General features: G+C 23.7%; 1 protein-coding gene across 1 annotated transcript; it reads right to left on the minus strand.

Moving 5' to 3' along the window:
* Positions 1-5,306: 5,306 nt before the first annotated feature.
* LOC122858669 (probable cationic amino acid transporter) lies at positions 5,307-20,623 on the minus strand. Its single transcript, XM_044161726.1, has 13 exons — positions 19,727-20,623; positions 15,732-15,875; positions 14,688-14,841; positions 13,850-14,080; positions 11,758-11,966; positions 10,192-10,363; positions 9,761-9,944; positions 9,564-9,688; positions 9,249-9,502; positions 8,947-9,186; positions 8,635-8,873; positions 8,438-8,565; positions 5,307-8,003 (listed from the first exon to the last, which is right to left on the minus strand). Exons 2-13 carry the CDS (start codon positions 15,873-15,875, stop codon positions 7,645-7,647), a joined length of 2,439 nt encoding a protein of 812 aa, XP_044017661.1. The 5' UTR covers positions 19,727-20,623; the 3' UTR covers positions 5,307-7,644.
* Between the last annotated feature and the right edge of the window lie 11 nt (positions 20,624-20,634).

Raw genomic sequence — 20,634 nt, forward strand, 5'->3', positions numbered from 1 at the left:
TAAAAATATTTATCTATTTTTTAAAATTAAATATCAATATGTAATTTTCGGATTTGATTATTACAATATATTTTATTTGTTTATATAATTAAAAATAAATAATATCCAATTATTATTTATTTAAATAACAAATCAATAAAAATAAAATATATTTTTTTTAGTTTTTTTTTTAGTGATGATTATCACGTTGTTATTGCCCTACGAAAGTAATCAATAGTCAAGTGGTATATTTATTATTATCACTGTACTATTCAGCACGTACTATAAATGATAGAAAATCAACAAAGTGGTCAGTTGACGTGATTACAATAAAGATACTATGATAATAAAAATATTATTCAATTTTTATTTAAATAAATTTACTAAATTTATTATCTTTTTGTTTTATTATTAATATTTTATTTGTTTTATTAATTTTATTATTTACAATTTAAAAATTATATAATATTAAATTTATATTTATTACCGAGTACTGGTTGTGTAAGTTTAAATTTATATATTTCTAGATTTTCTAAAGCAATTAATCGAGGAAATAACTGAAAAATAAATAATTTTATTAAAAATTAAATAAAACTTTTCATTGCGTTTTAAATATTTTTCAAATAATATTTATTAAAAAATTAAACTTACCAAAGCCAATGAATCTGGTAAATAAATCTCATCTGTATTTACACGAGATTTAAAATTTAAATATTTCAAGGTTCCACCAACTTGTTCTAATGACTCAATCAAAGTATCTGGTAGAGTTGAATCATCACATGCCCATGCAATTCCCAGCCCTTTGAGATTAGACATGTTAGAAAAAGCATTTTTAAAATCTTCACTTTTTATTTCTGTGAATTGTAACCGAAGTTGTCTAAGATTTGGACAATTATTGTTAATAAATGGCATTATATGAGAATACTTGTAATTTTCTATACATAGGCAAGTTAATTTGATTCCACATAGATCAATTATATACTTTAAATAATTTCGTTTGTCATGCCATTCATTGATTGCATTATTATAATTCTTCATGTAATTGCAATTATGAGAAATATATGTTGTAGAGCTTGAAAGAACAAGTTTGTTATTGATATCTTCACATACTGAAAACATAGTTAAATATTATCATTAGTATTTTGGTAATTATACAAAAAATTTTAATAATTATATAATGTTATATTTTCTTACTTGTTCTAAAACGGCGCATAAAAATGAACATACCACGCGCCTGAATCTGGTCCCTAAGCTTTTTATGCTGTGCAATGAGTTTTTCTCTTGTTTTCTCTGACATACCTCCGATGGAACGTTGAAATTCTTCTTCGTCTTCATCACTATCATTTTCTTTTATGATGTATTTTATAGAATCTCGTAGAAATTGTTCCCGGGCTGGTTCGAACTATAAAAAAAAATAAATTTATTATTCAATTTGATTAACAATAAACAATCAACAAATAATAAAAGATCAATAAGAGAAGAAGAAGAAAAAAAAGAAATTTTTAATTTTAAAATTAAGATAGGGCTTTGAGACTTTTGTACTTGACAACAATAGTATGAAATAATAAAAATCACTGATGTTAGTTTTGAAACACACACACGTATATTTAGAGCACATTGCACAATTTGAAACTTACTTCTTTATCATGTTGACTTTGTTCGGGCTATAAAAAAAATAAATTTATTATTCAATTTGATTAACAATAAACAATCAACAAATAATAAAAGATTCAGAAAAAAAAAAACGAAACTTTCGGCAAGATTACGATATCCGTGGCGACAAGATGTTATGACTGAAATTAGAACGTATTTTGGAGAGAAAAGTAATGGCCACAACAGAATTTTGATATCCCGAATACTTTTCGAGATATCGAAGAGGCAATATATCGAATTTTTTTTTATAAATAAATGGTGTAAGTAAGTACAAAAAAATTATCTTCAAGATCGATTTTAATAGTATTTTTTACGAGGAATAATATAGATTGAACATCAATATCGTATCTTCAATATTTTTCGAGATATTGAGCTTTAAAGATGAAAAATATCAAAATTTTTTTACTAATTTTTTATTATTTTACTATTTTTTACTATAAATTTCGATATTTTTCATCTTTAAAGCTCAATATCTCGAAAAATATTAAAGATATCGAAATTCTGTTGCGGCCATTTTTTTCACGAAAAAAGCATTTAGGATCTGTTAAAAAATTTTGTCGCCACGGATATCGTAATATCATGGGTATAAGCAGTTAAAGTTAAGCAAAGTTAAGTGAGGCCAAAGGCAAAAAGGTGCCCAGAAGTGACGTCATTCTGCCTATACCAACTTTTATATAAAAAGCACGATATAGCGGACCTGAAACCGTCAATTTGAGCCTGTTGGTGTCACTCTGCTTATACCCACTCTATTTATCGTAATATTGCCAAATTTTCGACATATCCCCTCCATGTACCCCCCAAAATTAGCGCTGGTAACGCCTAATCCTTAAATAAAAAAATTCATTGCATCACATCAATAATAATAACAAAATATTGTGAATTAAAATTTGGAGTAAGCTATTTCTTCTTACAATAAATAGCAGATCATGACAGACGATAGATGAAAAAAAATTGCTGAACGACAATTATTTATTAACAGTTGCATAGTGCCTTTAATAAAAAATATTTTTAAAATTTTAAACAATTTTTTATTATTTTTGATGAGAAAGACGTGAGCTAAAAAATTTTAATTTACAATCTATGTTATTGTTATTGAGGTGTAATTTTTTATTTTATTGATACAAGTTGTGGCTTTTCCCTGGTGGAAATATTACTCCGGCATTACTCCGACATGAGATTGATGCCGGAGTAATTTCGTCGGCATGAAATTAGTACCGGCAAAATTATTTCGGCATGAGATCAATGAAAGAGACAAAAATTCAGCATTGATCTCATGTCAGAGTAATTTCTCAAGAAATGAACCAAAAACGGAGTAATGCCGGAGAAATATTTCCTTCAGAATTGCCCTTTTCTTTGAAATAGATAGGAAATAAATGGAAAAAGGATTCATCATTTTCTCATCATCATTTTTGTATAAACATTTTTTGGAGTAACTTTTTTTTTTTTTTGTCGTTATTATCTTCAGGTGAATAATTCCGATGTTAATAGCACAAATTAATACAAAATAATTCTGATCATTTAGCAACTTTTGCGTGTTCCGAATCAATTTGAAAAAAATTAACCGGTCCTCCACCTTTCAATAACGTGTAAATAAAATAATTGTTGACATTATTTAAAATTAGTACAAATCAAAAGGCTTTTAATGGATTTCGTATCCGTGGGCTGGGCTCAAGCATTCTATTAGGCATCGTCAAATATTATTTATAAATTAATTTTTTCTCTAATTAAAAATTTCATTGTTTTTTTTTTTTTTTTTGTTAATAACACCACATGATGACGTGTCATTGGAATTTAGCATATATAGCATAGAAACAACTGGGGTGGCCGCTTGCGGCTGGCGAGGGCGCTAGTAAAGATAAATAAAACTTACTTTTTGATTTTGAATTGGAAGGTTTTTTTTGTTCGTATTCTTTTTTTTATTCTTTTTACGCTGGCCTGAAATAACCTTTTTATTGGTCGGCATTTTTTATTTTCGGTTAATCGAAAAAAAAAAAAAAATTAATCGATGAATTATCTACTTAACTTCAAATATTAAATTCTGAAAATTTGATAAATTGACTGCACTTTATATACTTTTTTTCTAATGTACGTGAATAAAATGATATTTAACCTCTGCACCAACTTGTCAAATAGAAATGTATAATGAAGTTATTGTGTAGTGGTTTAATAAGAATCGTCTTTTGCTATTTAACTAAACCATGTACATGAATCTTCATGAACTGATAACTGAATTTTAACGGGACCTGTATATTTGTATATTTAATGGAAAATTTATTAAACTATTTAGTAAACTAAATTTTATATATAACGCGTATAAGTACAATAAATACGTCGTAACGTGGTCCACTTTTTACAATTTACACTAATTTACACCAAGCGTACCGGGGACCAAGATCGTTTGCTTCGTTAGCAGACGTTAGAAATTAGAAATTAGAATCAGTTAAATTGAGTTAAATAGAGTAGCAGTGTATGTATGTACAACTGTGTACAACGTCAACCCGTATGACCGTGTTTGTGTACATAGGCCAGTGTAGAGTGTAGACACCTGACTGCACCTGACTGCACCTGACACGTCGACAACGACAAGCAAGTAGCAACGACAAGTTTTTTACAGTTTTTAGAGAAAGTTGTCGAGAAAATGGTAGCCAATAATTTTTTGTAAACGCATGCGCAAATCTAATAATAATAAACTATACCTATTACCTACAATTTGTTTTGATTAGATTAAAAAGTGGGGATTGATAATTTTTTATTTGGATATTTGATATTGAATATTTGAATATTTTTTTTTGTTCGGAAATAAATTGTCCTAATTGATAACATTTTTTTAAATAAATAATTTGGGTAGATTACTAGTTTCTAGTCACGCGCGGCGGTTTCAGGAAATATTATTTAATATACAATAGCGACAACTAGCGGTGTACACCAAATATTGTTATAAACAAAAACAAAAAAAACATGAAAATATCTAATAATAAATAATTCGAATAATTCTTTAAAATACCAAATAAAAAGGGTCAATAATTTAATCAACAATGTCACCATCAGGCATGCCTCAAATAGTTTATCAAGTTCAATTATAAATAATTTTTTTTTATTGTTTATTTATTTATTTATTTATTTATTCCACTTTTTTTTATCGAAATAAGTTAATAGCGAAATTTATGAATTTTTTTTTTTTATTTAAAAGTCAATAAGTAAATTTGCCGGGTATTTTTTTTTTTTTTGAAATATTATTTTATTTATTTGTTTATTGATTTATTTATTCAGTTATTTATTTAGCTATTTATTTATTATATTTTTTTTTCTATTTATTCTCTATTGGATTTATTTATTTTTTTACATTATTTTGAATGACGTTTATTGGACACAAGAGATTGATACTTTTGAAAAAATTGGTTTTTCTTTCTGACAGCAATTTACTTCAACTTCAAAAAATATATATACTTACCTTAGTATAATGGTCTCAAACAATCATAAATCAATTTTTTTTTTATCTTACAATCTGTACAAAATATCTTGAAATATATAAAAAAAAAAAAAGATCTGAAAAACCAAGTCAAGTGACTTGTTAGAAAAATTCTGTAATAAAAAATTGATATTGTTTTTCGAACTTTAATTAGAAATTGAATAAACAAAACACATTTAAAAGGAAAAAAAAAATGTGAAACTTGTAATTTGTTCATTTTTATTTATTTTTTTTTGCTTTAAATTTTGGAATGATTTGTTTTTTTATTTTTTATAATACTTATAGATATTAAACAACGTAATTATATACGGAGGGTATATATTTTACATGGAAAATTCAATTTTTTTTATTCAATAAAATTCGCTGCACACATATCCAAACCGACTTTACATATTTCATATAATGTCAATAAAATTATATTTAAAAAAAAATTTATAATTTAATTAATTATACATATAGTAACGTTAGTATAATTGAACACACATTCAGCATGTTGAGATCGAAATTACATGACAATATAATACAACTTGGACGACGTTTTTAAAGTTAATTTTTCTTTTTTTTTTTTCATCAATTTTCATTCGTAATTTTTTTAAACTTTTGTAAAATTCTTTTAGCTTTTAAAACTGGCTGTGATATGAAATTAAAATTTTATATTACTTCTCTTATCATGAGTAATCATTGCGATAGAAAAAAAAAATTTCTTTCGAACTTTTAGCAGAGATAGAAATACCTAAAAATGCACAGTGAATTTTCCAATGATTTAGATAAATAACATGAATTTATCCTAAGTTAAAATGTTCATCCAAATTCATTTAATGTTTCATAATAATTTTTATATTTTTCATTCATTCATCAATATTTTTTTCAAATACATCAAATAGGCCTTCTCCTCCTATCTAATTCAAAAGTCTAACTAAAAAATTAACTATTAAAAATTATCCAATACATATAAGAAGTTCAAAAATTTTACATTCTTTTTTCTTATCATATAATATATTTTTTTTAAAAGTTACATTTGTTTTTTTCAATTTTTTCTAGTTAATATTATCATTAACTTTTTCTTGTACACACACGGTGATTACATAATTTTAAAAAAGCAAAAAAATAATTATTAAAATGATGAAAAATAAACTAAAAATTTATTTTATTATTCTTAAATAAATTTACCAATTAACAATTATTTTTTTAATTAACGATAAAATTTAATATTCTGAGTAGAATTTGAGGTACATTTTTATATTTCATTTTTCATCTTGCTCTCAACATTATTCATTATATTTTTTTTTTTTATAATTTCACAACGACTAGAATTTTTTTTCAAAGGAATTTTAGATTTTTCCGTTAAAATTTATCATTATTATAATTGTTATATTGTTTTTTTTTTTTATAATAATTTAAAGAGAAAGATAGGAATTTTTCATTAATAAATATTTCAAGAAGAAAAACATTGAGGACACATTTTCATCGGTTGTTTACAATTATTATTCAAAAAACATTTCAATTAATTTTTTATTTATTTCACGAATATCGTCAACGATCGTAAAATATTAATAATTAATAGTGATTAATTTACCAATTGATTGCAAGAACAATTTATATCATTTAACCCGTAAAATTGAATATTTTTTATTGAAGAAACAAAATGCTCATGACGTCAAATAAAAATAAATAAAATATCATCGTTCCTGCCGATAATATTTTTATTATTATTATTTTTTAAATATATAGTTTTTTTTTTTTTTATATTGCAATTATGTTTATTTCTTTTCTAAACGGACTACAAAATCTGTGCGCGATTTATGCAAAAAGCATAAATTTTTTTCGACGAAAAAAAAATTCATAAAAACTAAAAATTTTCCATAAAATTAAGCCTAATAATTTTTTTTCCGCTTCAAGATTAAATATGGAAATTAATTTTATACAAATTTCGCTAATATTTAGGTTATAAATAAATTATAAAAATTTTACAAGCTAAAAATTAATAATTACGAGAATTTAATTTTTTGGAAAACTACAGATTTTAGACAAGACTGACATTATTAATAATAACAATAATAATTACTATAATTATAAATTTATTAATTTAAACATTTCCTCGTGTATTTTAAAATTATTAATTATTATTTAATTGAAAATTTATATTTTCTATCCACAAGCATACTAAATTGCTTTTTTAATTTTTTTAAAAAAATCACTTTTGACAATATAATTATCAAATTGTTATTATTATTAATAATAATATATTAATTGTAAATAAATAATAAAAAATTATACAATCGCAGTGCAAGTATTTCATTTTTTTTTTTTTCTAATTATTATTTTTATTTGATGGAAGGCGCTGGATGAAGTGATGAATCGCGTCGATATGCTTTCGATATCCTGAATCGATTGAATGATATACCTAGTGTATATATTCATGTTTTATTTGTAATTATCATTTGCTAATAAAATCACTCAACGATAATCCCGGCTTTTAAAATCATTCATGTTTTATTTTATCTTTCAGCGATTTTCATTTTTAGAGTTTTGTGTGAGCTAGTTTAATCATCCCAAGTTGGCAAACTCTCTGGTGGAATAAATAGTGGATTTGTTGTGGTACGTGTTGTTGTTGTTGGTGCTGTTGTTGGTGCTGTTGTTGTATTTGTAGGTTGACTAGGTGAACCACCAAAATTAGTGCAACCAAATACTGGCTGACCAAATGCATCAAGTTGTTGTCCTTCGTAAATACTACGATCTTGATTGTTAACATAACGATGTGATGGTGATGATGAAATTGTATGATCAGTTATTTTAAGTTCTATGTTACCGGCATTATCATTGTCTGGATGATGATTATTATCATCAGCTTCTTTTTGTAATGTACTATTTTTAATTCCATAACGAAAATACATAAAAAAACCTGTAAAAAATATTTTTAAAAATATTTTTAAAATTATTATTTAATAATTAATGGGATATTTTAAAAAGTATTTTTGTTTTTTTATTTTTACTTGAAATTATCACAAATTATTGTTAAAGAAAAAAGGTAAATTAAAAGACTAAAAAGTTGTTAAAATAAATTAAATAATTTGATCCTTATTTTTTCATCGAAAATTTAAGTAAAGAGCTTTTTAAAAGCTCCAAAGTTTTTACAAATAAATCTCTTTAAAAAAAATATAATAAATTTTTTTTTATTGTCTCATTTTGCCACGAAATAATTTGTTTATTTATTCACAATTTCTATGATATTTTCTCGTAATTTAAGTGAAAAAAAAGTCAACAAAAATCATCCTAAAACATCCCATTTTCAATTTTTTTTTTTTAAACAATAGTAACAATTAAATATTTATTTACCAAGTGTCATCCAAATAGTAAATCTAACAAGTGTTAGAATACTCAATTTAAATATAAGATAAATATTAACAGTAACAGCAATTGCTGGTACAAACGGAAGTCCAGGTGTCATGAACATCAATGAATTTCTACAATCGAAATAAAATATATAGAAACAACAATTACATCAAAAAATTCACACTATATCAAATATTTACCTATTTTGTGGTTTTCTGCTGATTGCAAGTAACACACCAATAATAGCAAATAAAAATCCAAATGTAATCATAGTACTGAATGTTCCCATGTCACCCATACCAAAAGCAATTATCAAATCAAATATTAAAATTAACAAATAAAGTACTCCAACCATTTTCATAACATAACGACCAGATGCTTCTGTTGCTGGTCCTCTATCAACCCATGGAAATATTGCCGGGCACAAATATTGTGCAGTCTATTTAAAAATACAAAATCAACATTATATTTCTTGATAATTCATATTGAAAATAATTAAAATTAATAATTACTTGTAATCGTCGTTGAAGATAATTAAGTGGTGGTCCAATAATTGGTGTTGTACCTGGATATTGATGTGTGCTACCACAACTTGAACCAGCAGCAGCATGAACACTACCATAAAATTTATTTTCAGTTCTATCACTAACTAAATATTGATCATCTTTTCCAAGACCAATGTCATCATCTTCACCTCCATATGTATCATCTGAATCTGGTGATGAACTATTTGCTCGTCTAACACGTCGTACCTTTGATAAATAAATTTAACAATAAATAAATTTATTTTAATAATTAAATAAGTAAAACTTACAGTAACACGTTGACCATTATTTGTTGCTGTTATTTCAGTTTGTGCTGCTTGTACAGTGTTTAATGCTGTTGTCAATTGATCTGGTCTCAGCTCTTTACCATAAGGTGTTTGACAATTACTTTGAACTTCTTTTGATGGTGAACGACATGGTGTACGAAGACTTTGTGGTAATAGCTCAATTAAATTTGTTGAATGAGGCTGGTAACGAAGTATCAATACACAAGTTGATACAAGTGTATAAGCAAGAAGTGTTCCTATAAAAAAAATAAATAAATAATGAAAATTTATATTATTTTTGATGATGTTTATAATTACCAATTGACATCATCTCAACTAGAACTTCAAGTTGTATTAAAAGAGCGGCAACAGCTGCTGCTAAGCCAGATGTCAATGTTGCCAGTGCTGGTGTACCAGTACTTGGCCACACTTGACTCAATGATCTTAAATATTAACAGTTAAAATAAGGTTTAATATTAATTTTATCATTCAAGGATAATGCAGCTTTGTATTACCTGAAGATGAGACCATCTTGTGCCATTGCATATACTATTCTTGGCATTGGAAACATACTGCCAAACATGGACACTGATAATCCAGCAAGTGCACCAATTGCAACAATCGCTTTGCATTTGTAAGCGCCTACTTGGCCGAACATTTCAACTAGTGCTGAATCTTGATCAACTTGATCATATGGTACTGTAAATTAATTTTTTATGATTAACTAATTATTTATATTTTATTTTTATTGTTGAAAAATTTTTGAAACTCTTATTTAAAAAATTTAAAATAGCTAATAACAAGTATGAAGATTAACAAGTGTTGGGTAAAAAAATTTTTTAATTTTTTTTGTTTTAAATAATGAGAGGATGTTTATTTTTACATGACAATTCATTTAGTAATTTTTATTCAATTTATTTTTGAATTATTTGAAGGGGTAACTTACCTATGAGTGTTAGGACCATGCTGCTTGAGACATAAGCCACAAGAATAATTGCAAGTGATGATATTATTGCCAATGGAATACTACGTTTTGGATTTGTAGCTTCTTCTCCAGTTGTTGCAATAATATCAAATCCAATAAATGCATAAAAACACGTTGCTGCACCCGCAAACACCTGCATAAAATCAATAAAAATATAAAATTATTATTCAACTATTTTTCTATTTACAAATTCAATTTTAATATAAAGAAAATAATATAATAATAACAAAATAAAAAAGAACATTGAATATACTATGAATAACTGAATTTTTTAGAGTATTTTTTTATTTATTTTTTTATCATAAACCGACAAAAATAAATGTAAATACCACAGAGAAAAATAAACAAAAATTTAAAAAATTCTCCAGTAAATTTGATGATTTAAACCAATTTATAATAAAAATATCAACCAATTTTTAAGTTCAATGACATCTTGGCTCTTTAAATTCAAAGTAAGTAAGTAATAAAATCAAAAAAAAAATAAAATAATGTCAAGCCATTGAAAGGTCATATCATGCTGAGAGAGAAAAACCACTCCCAAGTCTACTTTTCGTCACGATGACTCTCTAGACTCTTTTGCCCTCGATACCATTAAAAACAAAACAAAAAAAAAATTTCAAAAATATATATCAACGTGTTTGATCTGTATAGAAAAGTATCGACTAGTTTCATTGAGCATCTATTATTATCACCCCTTGAAACACCCCTCAATCATACTAAATAAACTAAAAGAAAAAAAAAAAAAAAATAGATTAAAAATTATGATTTGCAAGACTAAAGTAATAAATTTCTTTTCATCAATTTTTTTTATTTTTTGTTATCTAGAATAAATATAGAAAAATAAATTCAGCTAAATCAATAAGAAAATCTATTGTCTAATCGGAGGGTTGTAATCCAGAGTTGAGTCTGTTATTGATCTTTTAGAATATTTTACCCTCATCATGGTTATTCTCATCTGTTTTTATATGTGTATATAAAACCAGCTTAGTAATAATATTATTTTAACCTCTCCCTTTTGTTCATTCAGCTAAAATTATTTTCTCCGTTATCTTTTGTGTTTCAAGCATATTTTTTTTTTTTCTATCTGATTTGAAATATTTAACTTTTTAATTTTAAACTATGTATGTATCTTATAAATGCAACAAGTTTACCATTGTTTTATTAAGTTTAAATTTTTTAAAGCGGCGTCATCAACATACAATCTACATAGCACAAAATATTATGCAATTTAACATACTGGGAAAGCCAAGTGAATATGTATAAACACAAAAAGAACATAGATGAAATATTATATAAATAAAAAGAAATAAAAAAAATTGTCATAAAATATTTATTAGCTTATTTTGAGCTGATGAAAAAAAAATATATTGTCTCGGGGAATTACGAGAGGGTTGACATTATCTCGGGTTAAATTTAACATAAAAAAAAATATAATAATAAAAAAATAAAATACATAAAAGCAAGATAATAATATTTAATTTTTTTTATATATTATTTATAAAAAAGAATGAAAAAATTGAAACTTACACCACTCCAGCCATTTGGCAGAAATCCAGCATGTTCAGACCAATTGTTTGAGTCAACGTAAAACATTCCAGCACCCATTACAAATACCCAGACAGCAAGGTTTATCACATTTAATATATTGTTAAATAATAGAGATTTTTTAACACCAGCAGCCATCAAAAACATCATCAATATTGTGATAAAAAATGCAAGAAAATCAGGTGGTCTTCCTTTAAAATAAAAAAATAAAAAATCATTAATTTTTTCTTAGAAAAATTTTAGCTATAAATAATTAATAAACAATATAAAAATTAATTAAATTTATATATTTTTTTATAATTATTATTAATAAATAATAGTGAAAGTATTTTTAATTGTTTACGTAATTTTTTTTTCATCATAAAACATGTATTTTCATTTTTTTTTTTAATAAAAAAATAAAATCTATGACGTAAATCTTTCGATTTAAATATTAATAATAATAATCGATCATACAGTTTGAATAATAGCATAAAATAATAAAACAATAAAAATCCAATGATTTATTTATAATAAAATGAGAAAATTTATTTATATTTTTTATTTTTTTTTTGTTTAATTAAAAAAAATATGATTGAATTTAAAAAACGGCGAGGAAGAAAATGTTATTAACTGTTGAAATAAAACTAGGATAAATGGGATTAAAAAAAAAAAAAAAAATGAAATAAATAATTATTGTTTTTATAAATAAAATAAGAGAGGATTTATAGAGGTCTGTTGGCCAAGCAGTCGAGTGAGGCGCTTCTCTCGTTTTCAAGCAAAATTGGATCGATGAGGTCCACAGGTGCCAGACGCATTAATAACAATGCGCATGCGTCCGCCCTTTTTTTTTAAAACCCCATTTTTTAAAAATATAATATATATTCTAAAATATTTTCTATTTTTTTCGTCATATTAATCTCATTCAGTCAAAAAACCTCATTATTATTTTCAATTTTTCAAAATAATTTTATCGAAAGAAAAAAAATTACATTTTTCAATTTAAATGGACTTTAAATATAAACCCCCCTTTTTACACCCCCCTATTATCATATCGACTAAAAAAAAAAAAAAACAATTAAGCTTGACAAAAATTAATTTAATTAAATTTTTTTTATATCGTGAAAAATAATTACTGAAACTTGATGTCATTTGATATTTTTTTTTTTTAAATTTATTGTTATTTGTTATTCCAGAGTGAAACTATAAATATAATAAATTTTAAAAATAGATTAATTATTGGCCATGAAATAAATGGGTTAATAAATAATAACTATACAAGTTTATAATAATTAAAAAAATTTATTTTTAATTTATCTTGTTTATTTAAAATTTAAACTATTGATTTGTTTTTTTTTTTTTGAATATTTTACTGTTATTATAATTTAAAATTTAAATGTGCATTATTATGATGAATAATTTGTGATTTAATGGATTTTTTGAACTGACTAATTGAGATTAATAATTCATATTGAGGTAATCGATTGGCAAGTTTATAGTTTGAACGATATAATCAGTTGTATTTTCCTTGGAATATCGACTGGTTTATTGTCTACCCTATGAGCTTGTAATTATCATTAATAATTCAAAAATAAATACACAATTATTAACACCTTAAAGGCTTTAATTTAACACTAACAAAAAAATATACATAATATTATTAATTTTATTTTTAAAAGATGTTTGCATAGCACAAAATATCTTTGTGTATTTTTTTTTTTCTTGTCGACAATAAGTTGGAAATTCACGTTGGCAGGTCGATCGATATGAGAAACTGAATCACAACCATGAAAAAATAGTCACTATCACCCTTTATTTGATACCCCTTTTTTACCCCTCATCTATTTTAGTAACAATCCGATATTTTATACGAAAAAAAAAAAATTTACTTTGCATTCAAAACTGCCATTAAAAATACATTTTTATATGAAACTATTTTTTATTTTTTTCATTTTTTCAATCGTTATTTTTATGTAAAATAGTTGAATTGAATTTTAAATAAAATGATAGTTAAATATTATGATAAATTTTTTTTTTTAATTTTAATTTAAAAGCTTTTTTAGGTGTTTTATAAATTATTGAATTTTAAACTTACCAAATATTGTGCCAAATGTATTTTTCATTTTAGCTGAAACTTCTCCATTAGCAAGTGCATCTAAACACGCACTAAGTGCACAAGCACACGCACTTGTACCAATGAGATACTCTAATACCATATTCCAACCAATTATAAATGCTATTAATTCACCAACAGTTACATAACTGTATACATATGCACTGCCAGTTGTGTGTGGTACTCTAACACCAAATTCAGCATAACATGCACCTTAGAAAATAAGATAATTTCATTAATTAATATCAAAAAAATTAACTAATATATTTTTATAATAAACAAATATTAACTATTTTGTATTTTCATATTTATAAATTATATAAATAATTAAAAAATAAAATTCAAACTTCATTTTTAACAAATCGAAAATACTAATTATTATTTTTCGAAACAATTTATGATATTAATTGTAATTTTTTAAATGCCAAAATCATTTTAATATTTTTTTTCATTTCAATTAATTAAAGCTCTCGGTGGATTAAATTTTCGACTCGATGTAAATGGAATAACTGAATTTAATACCAACATATTACATAATGCATATGTTTCAATTACGAAATTAACCCTTATTAATATTCAATTAAATTGTTTAATTAAATTTTTTTTAATCTCATATTTACTATGCTTATCAATAAGTCAAAAATAGTAATTTTTATTTTTTTTTAACTATTATTTAATGATGTTTAATGGCATTTAATTATTGTAAAAATTGAATAAATTTTTAGATGAAAAAAACAGTCAATATACTTGGGAGAAATAATAAATAAATTGATTATTTTTTTATGTTTTATTTTGTCGAGGAGGTTTAATATTTTATTACCGGAAAAAATTGAAGCAATTGCTGCAATAATAAATGAAATGACAACACCAGGTCCAGCATAGTTGCGTGCAACCATTCCAGCAACGAGGTACATTCCAGTTCCAACACATGAACCAACACCGAGAGATGTCAGATCCAGAGTTGTCAGGCACTTCTGTTATTTTTAAAAATAAAAAATATTATTTGTATTATTATCAATACGTCAATTGACACACAAAGAAATCAATCATTTTTTTATTTATAAATTTAAAAATGAAAAAAATAACAGCTAATATTAATTCAAAATTTAAATATTATTTTTCTAATATTTTGTTCCAACACTATTTTAATTTAAAATACTTTTTTTATTTTTTTATATTAAATCTAAACACGTATTAAACAACACCAAAGTATTTTTTTTTTCTGACCCAATAACTTTACAGTATTGATAGAAAAATAATAGATAAAAAAAAGTTTTAAATTTGTCACTCGAATACTATTTTGTTGCTCGAAAAAAACAAAACAAAAGATTGAAAATATTTTTAAAATGTAATAAGGTGAGCGGAAAAAAAAAATTATATTGCAAAAGTTTGACCATAAAAAAACGCCAACAAAAACAAATTTAAAAATTTTTTTTTTCTTTTTAAAAATAAGTAATAGAAAAAGAAACAATTTATTGATAAAAAAATTAGAACGTAGAATTACCTATGACCTAGTTTTAGTGAACGAAAAAAATTTCTGTATTTACATTGGCTTTGTTTTTTTATTTGGAAGATTTAGATTGATTTATTTGTTGGTATCAATTTGCGAGGAGACATATGATTAAAATCAAATACAAAAATCAATCTTGAAAAAAAAAAAATTGTATCACATTGTTGTCGGTAGGAAATCGAGATATCAAAGTCGAAACTAATGACATTTTGTTAATGGAAAATGTTGGTATCGTCATGATAAACAATAGCGAATTAATTAAAATTATATATTTAATTGCGGCTTAATAAATATTGACAAATTTAAAATTAATATGGTTATTAATTAATTGTTTAATTGATAGTTTATTTTTACCGTTAATTTTTGCTTTGACGAGTCTGTTGGTTCAGGACCTCTTCTTCTTTGTTCACCTTGAAGATTGTCTATTTTTTTTGTTCTTATAAATTTTCCAAATAGCTCCAGGCATTTTTCCCGGTCTATTTTATCCAGATTCATCATCTGAAATTAAATTAAATTTATTTTTTAATGTTTTAAATGAAAATATAAACAAATAGATTGTTTTTTTTTCTATAGAAAAAAATAGACAAGTGTTTATTATAAATTTATAATAGAAATTTTGTCATTTTCTACATAAAAATTCAGTATGGAATTTTTTTTTTTTAAATTAATAATGGTTTTTTATTTGTATTAAAATTCCATGTAAAAATTTTTTTAGAATAGTTAAATTTTATGTTAATTTGGTCGATTTATTTCGAAAATATTTACCGGCGCATTTTTGTAGAAAAAATTTCCACGTATTGGCAATTTTTAAAAAAAACATTTCCCTTAAATTTTCCAGATTTTAGTTCGTTGATCCTCACAGAGAATTTATTTATAAAAATAGAAAAATTTGAATATTTTTTTTCATGTAAATTTTGTAAACTTTACAGTAGAAAAAAAAATAAAAAAATAGTGACACCAAAAAGTCACACTTAAGTGAATAATATAAAAATATAAAATCATGAATATGTACGTGTTGCTTTTTTGTATTACGTGAAAATTACGTAACTTGATATATAAACTTGAAATATTTACAAAGTTTAAAAGTTTTGCTGACAATAAAAATACATGTCGCTTGAAAGTTTGATATTTTTGACACATGAATGACACTGTTATTTTATCTAGGCAAGTATTTAATTTTATTATTCAAGCCGATAGAAAAACACCAAACTTTTCATCAACTTTTTTTATTATTACATCAATTAATAGTGACACTTGAAAAATTAAAAAAACAATTATAAAATATATTTTTAATGATTAGAATTAATTTTAATAGTAACATCAGCATGTAAATTATTTTTTAAATTACTTTTTCTTTTTTTATGTAAATTAAAGCTGAATTAGTTTTCCAGTTTGTTGAACAAGGTTACGTAATTTATTTTATTCTGTAAATGATGTTTGAAAGTGTTCAAATGGAAGTCGATAAATTGTGATCGACAGGTGGTCTTTACGTGAGTAAGATTACAGTTTATATATATGAAAAAAAATTAAAGATACAGTACACTGAGGAGTAATCTAGGACATGCAGCTAAATAAAAAACAAAACAATAATAAATAATTACATCAAGATACATTGTAAAAAAAAAAAAAAAAATAGGTTAACCATACGAGACTGATATTTATTTAATGTAAAGTTATTTTCAAATTGCTGACCAGGATTCATCAAGGCTTTCAAAAATTACATCCAAAAATATATATATATATATTTTTTTTTAATGTGACTTTGTTTGTGTTTTAAAAAAAAAAAACAACCAAGTAAATGAAAAGAGTTTTCTTGCAAAAAATATTGTAAATAATGCTAATGGTTTTAAATAAAAAAATATTGAAAATAAATTAATTAATAATTAAAGGTGAATAAGGGAGAAAAATAAAAAATAATTAAAAATTTAAATTAGAGTCAATTGATGTAGTGAAGATAATGATTTAAATTGAAAATTGAAATTTTATTTTTAACAATTGAAATGTATTTTTTAATTAATTAGTGCATTTATTTAAAAGTTAACAATAATTTGAATGGTAAATAAATTTTGAGTATCAATAAGTGAATTGTTTTTATTATTGAAATTTTTTTTTCAATTTCTTTGGTAATATTGTTGGTAGAAATTTTTCAAGTTGGCAAACTGATGTAAAAGACGATCGATATTACCAACGTTTCAGAATGTCCTGACCTTAACCAGTATAAAAAATTTTTTCAATTTATTAATTTAATTCTACTTTTGATAATAAATGTCCTTTTTTTTTCGATAAATTTATCTGTTTATTTAGTACAAAATTTAACTTTGAAATTGATGGATTTTTATAATTTCATAGCTGGAAAATAAATTTACAAAAACATCCAATTTATTATTCAATAACTATTTAATAAAATTTTTTATATTCCGTTTGAATTTTTTCTCAAGTAACTAACATATTGATGACCTAAAAATTACTATATCCAATTTCAAATTAATTATAAAAATATAACAAATTATTAAAATATAAAAAGTCCATGACCATTAATATTTTTGTATAAATATTTTTAAAATTTATAATTTCATTAACTCGTTATTGTTTTAAATATTTTTTAAAAATTTACTTCTCTTTGTCAAGTATTTTTAAGAGCACAGTTTGTTTTAGTCATTGAGACAAACAAGCTCAGACATTGTCAAGGAATAATGAATACTTGAACGACAAAACAACTGACAGTTTTGTAAAACAATTTCACTCTGACATTATGATAAATTTTGTATTCAACATAGCCATACAAAATTTAAAAAAAACATCACGTTGTTTTTGTAATTGACAAGTGAATCATACACTCAATTTAAATATTTATTTTCAAATAAATATTAAATTAAATAACTTATTTTTATTTATTCAAATTTATATTTATTCCCTCAAATAATTAAATTTATTTATAAAAATATTTCAATACTTTTTATATTTATGTCTATTTTTCTAAATAATAATTTACAATTTATTGCTAAAAAATTGATGCAAACAATCGATTATTGAGCATGAAAAAATAATGAGGACACAGTGACAATTGCAAGTGTTTTATTTAGTATTAAAAATATATAAATATATTTTAAGCACAAATGATACACGACATCTCGATGAGTCAATAACGAAATAAAAAAAATTTATAAAATTATTAAATAAGGTTGAGAATAAGTAGGTTAAAAGGAGTAGTGACCATGAGGCTCTCAGGTACATCAACGATACCAGCAACAGGCGGTAGATTTTTTTATCCAACCTAGCATAATTTATTTTTTTTTTTTTGCAGTTGTACGTGTGATGATAAATTGATTGAAGAATTGATCTATATATATTTAACACTGTGCCAAAGAAAAAATGAATAAATATAATTTATAAATAAATAAGGGCAGATTAGGGCTTTTTATTTTTTTGATGAGTTATTCAATGAGGCCATTGGTGATTAGGAAGCCTCTTTTGTGCGTGTGAATGTGTCGTAAATTTATAATCGATCAATCGCACCAAGAGATTATCCTTTCTGGACATTGGATAAGTGCAACTCAAAGTTCTTCAATGGACTCAAAAAGAAATGAAAATTAAATTTAAATTTATAAAAAAAGCTGGCTATTTTAATTTTACAATTTGCAAAAGGTAATTTTTTATTATATTAGATGAAAAATTGTATTAATTGTGTCGAAATTTGTTAAATAAATTGTCCATATTTTGTTAAATGAAAAAAATTATAATAACAAGTTAATAATTAATCTAAAAGAAATGAAAATATAAAAAAAAATTGAAATGAAAATTATGAGATCAATTGAAACTACTTGTTTAAATTAATTGATTTTATTTTGGATTTTTTTTAAAATTTTATATATGTTAATTAATTGACGTTAACTTGAAAATAAAAAAAAAACTTGTAAATTTTCACTCGATGAATGGCATGATACGCAATAGGGTCGATTGTATGCGTCGAAAATTTTTCTATTGTTCTAAAAAGATAAGAAATTGTAGAAAATAAATAATCACCGATAAAAAAAATAATGTTTATAAAAAAAAAAAAATGTTTTTTGTATGTAAATAAATGTATAGTCTTTGTGTTTTGATAATTTTATATATTTTTTTTTCATTTTTAAACAGAGCCAGTAATTAATATAAATAATTATCTACAAATTACTGTAAAAATTTATTTACTTTTTTTCAATTTTTTTCTTGTAAATTAATTATGTAGCTCATATGAATTAATAAAAAAAATAAAGCAGTTATTATTAAACAATAAAATAGCACTAAAAATATTAAAATTATTGTTGACAACAATTATTATTAATAATTAATTTTAAAAAATTTCAACTCACTTTGAATTGTTATTTTGTATTTCAACTTTGACCTGCTTACAAATTCCTTCCTAAAAAATTCCATACACCACCTTAATAATACTCTTTTTAATTATTCAATTTAAATAAATAACAACAATAACAATAACAATAGCTTCACTTAATACACTATTTCATTGTAACAAAAAAAATTTGACAAAAAAAAATTTCTAAATTTTTTTTAAAACAACTTGCACTTTTTTTTTTTTTCATCTAATTATTTATACTCAATACACAAATATATATTGTCAAAAAAATAAACCAAAAATATTGTTCATTAAATTCTTATTTAAACAATAAAAAAATATTCATATTTTTAATAATTATTTTTTATTTTTAATTAAATTTTATAAAATAATTGAATCATTTCAAATTTTAATTAAATAACAAAATTTTTCTTCTTTTTTTTTTTTATATTTAATTCACATTTTATAAATAAATAATTATTTATAATTTTAACTATTATTTATTTGTTATTAATTTATGTTTAAAAAAATGTGTTTTTTTTTATTTTTGTAATTTCGTTGATACAACACAGTGCCGGTTATGTCGTCAGTCGACCACGATTTGTCTTATCCTCGCGGTAATACCACCCCTATCACGACCAGTGCCTTGACTATTTTATCACCCTCAATGTCCCCTCTATTTCGTCCCTTTTTACCCCCAATATCAAATCCCAAATGAATATATGCGCGCGTTTCATCTGCTTCACAATTTTTCCCCTCTTAATTCACCCCAGAAATTTTACCACCCTTATTTCCACGAACTAACAATACACCCTCAAGCATCATTTCATCTCAAACATTTACGCATATATTTTTTAAATTTACCATCATTGCCGAATTCATTAACGTCTCTTTTTTTTGGCTTTTTAAAATTTCATATATATT

This window comes from Aphidius gifuensis, linkage group LG6 (genome assembly GCF_014905175.1).
Source record: "Aphidius gifuensis isolate YNYX2018 linkage group LG6, ASM1490517v1, whole genome shotgun sequence".
Classification (NCBI taxonomy): Eukaryota; Metazoa; Arthropoda; class Insecta; order Hymenoptera; family Braconidae; genus Aphidius; species Aphidius gifuensis.

Coding starts and splice junctions, on each gene's coding strand:
- LOC122858669 (XM_044161726.1), bottom strand. CDS start 15,875: ATGATGAATCTGGATAAAATAGACCGGGAAAAATGCCTGGAGCTATTT. Junction 9,945..10,191: donor CATGGTCCTAACACTCATAG/GTAAGTTACCCC, acceptor ATTAATTTACAG/TACCATATGATCAAGTTGAT. Junction 8,004..8,437: donor TACTATTTGGATGACACTTG/GTAAATAAATAT, acceptor TATTTTTTACAG/GTTTTTTTATGTATTTTCGT.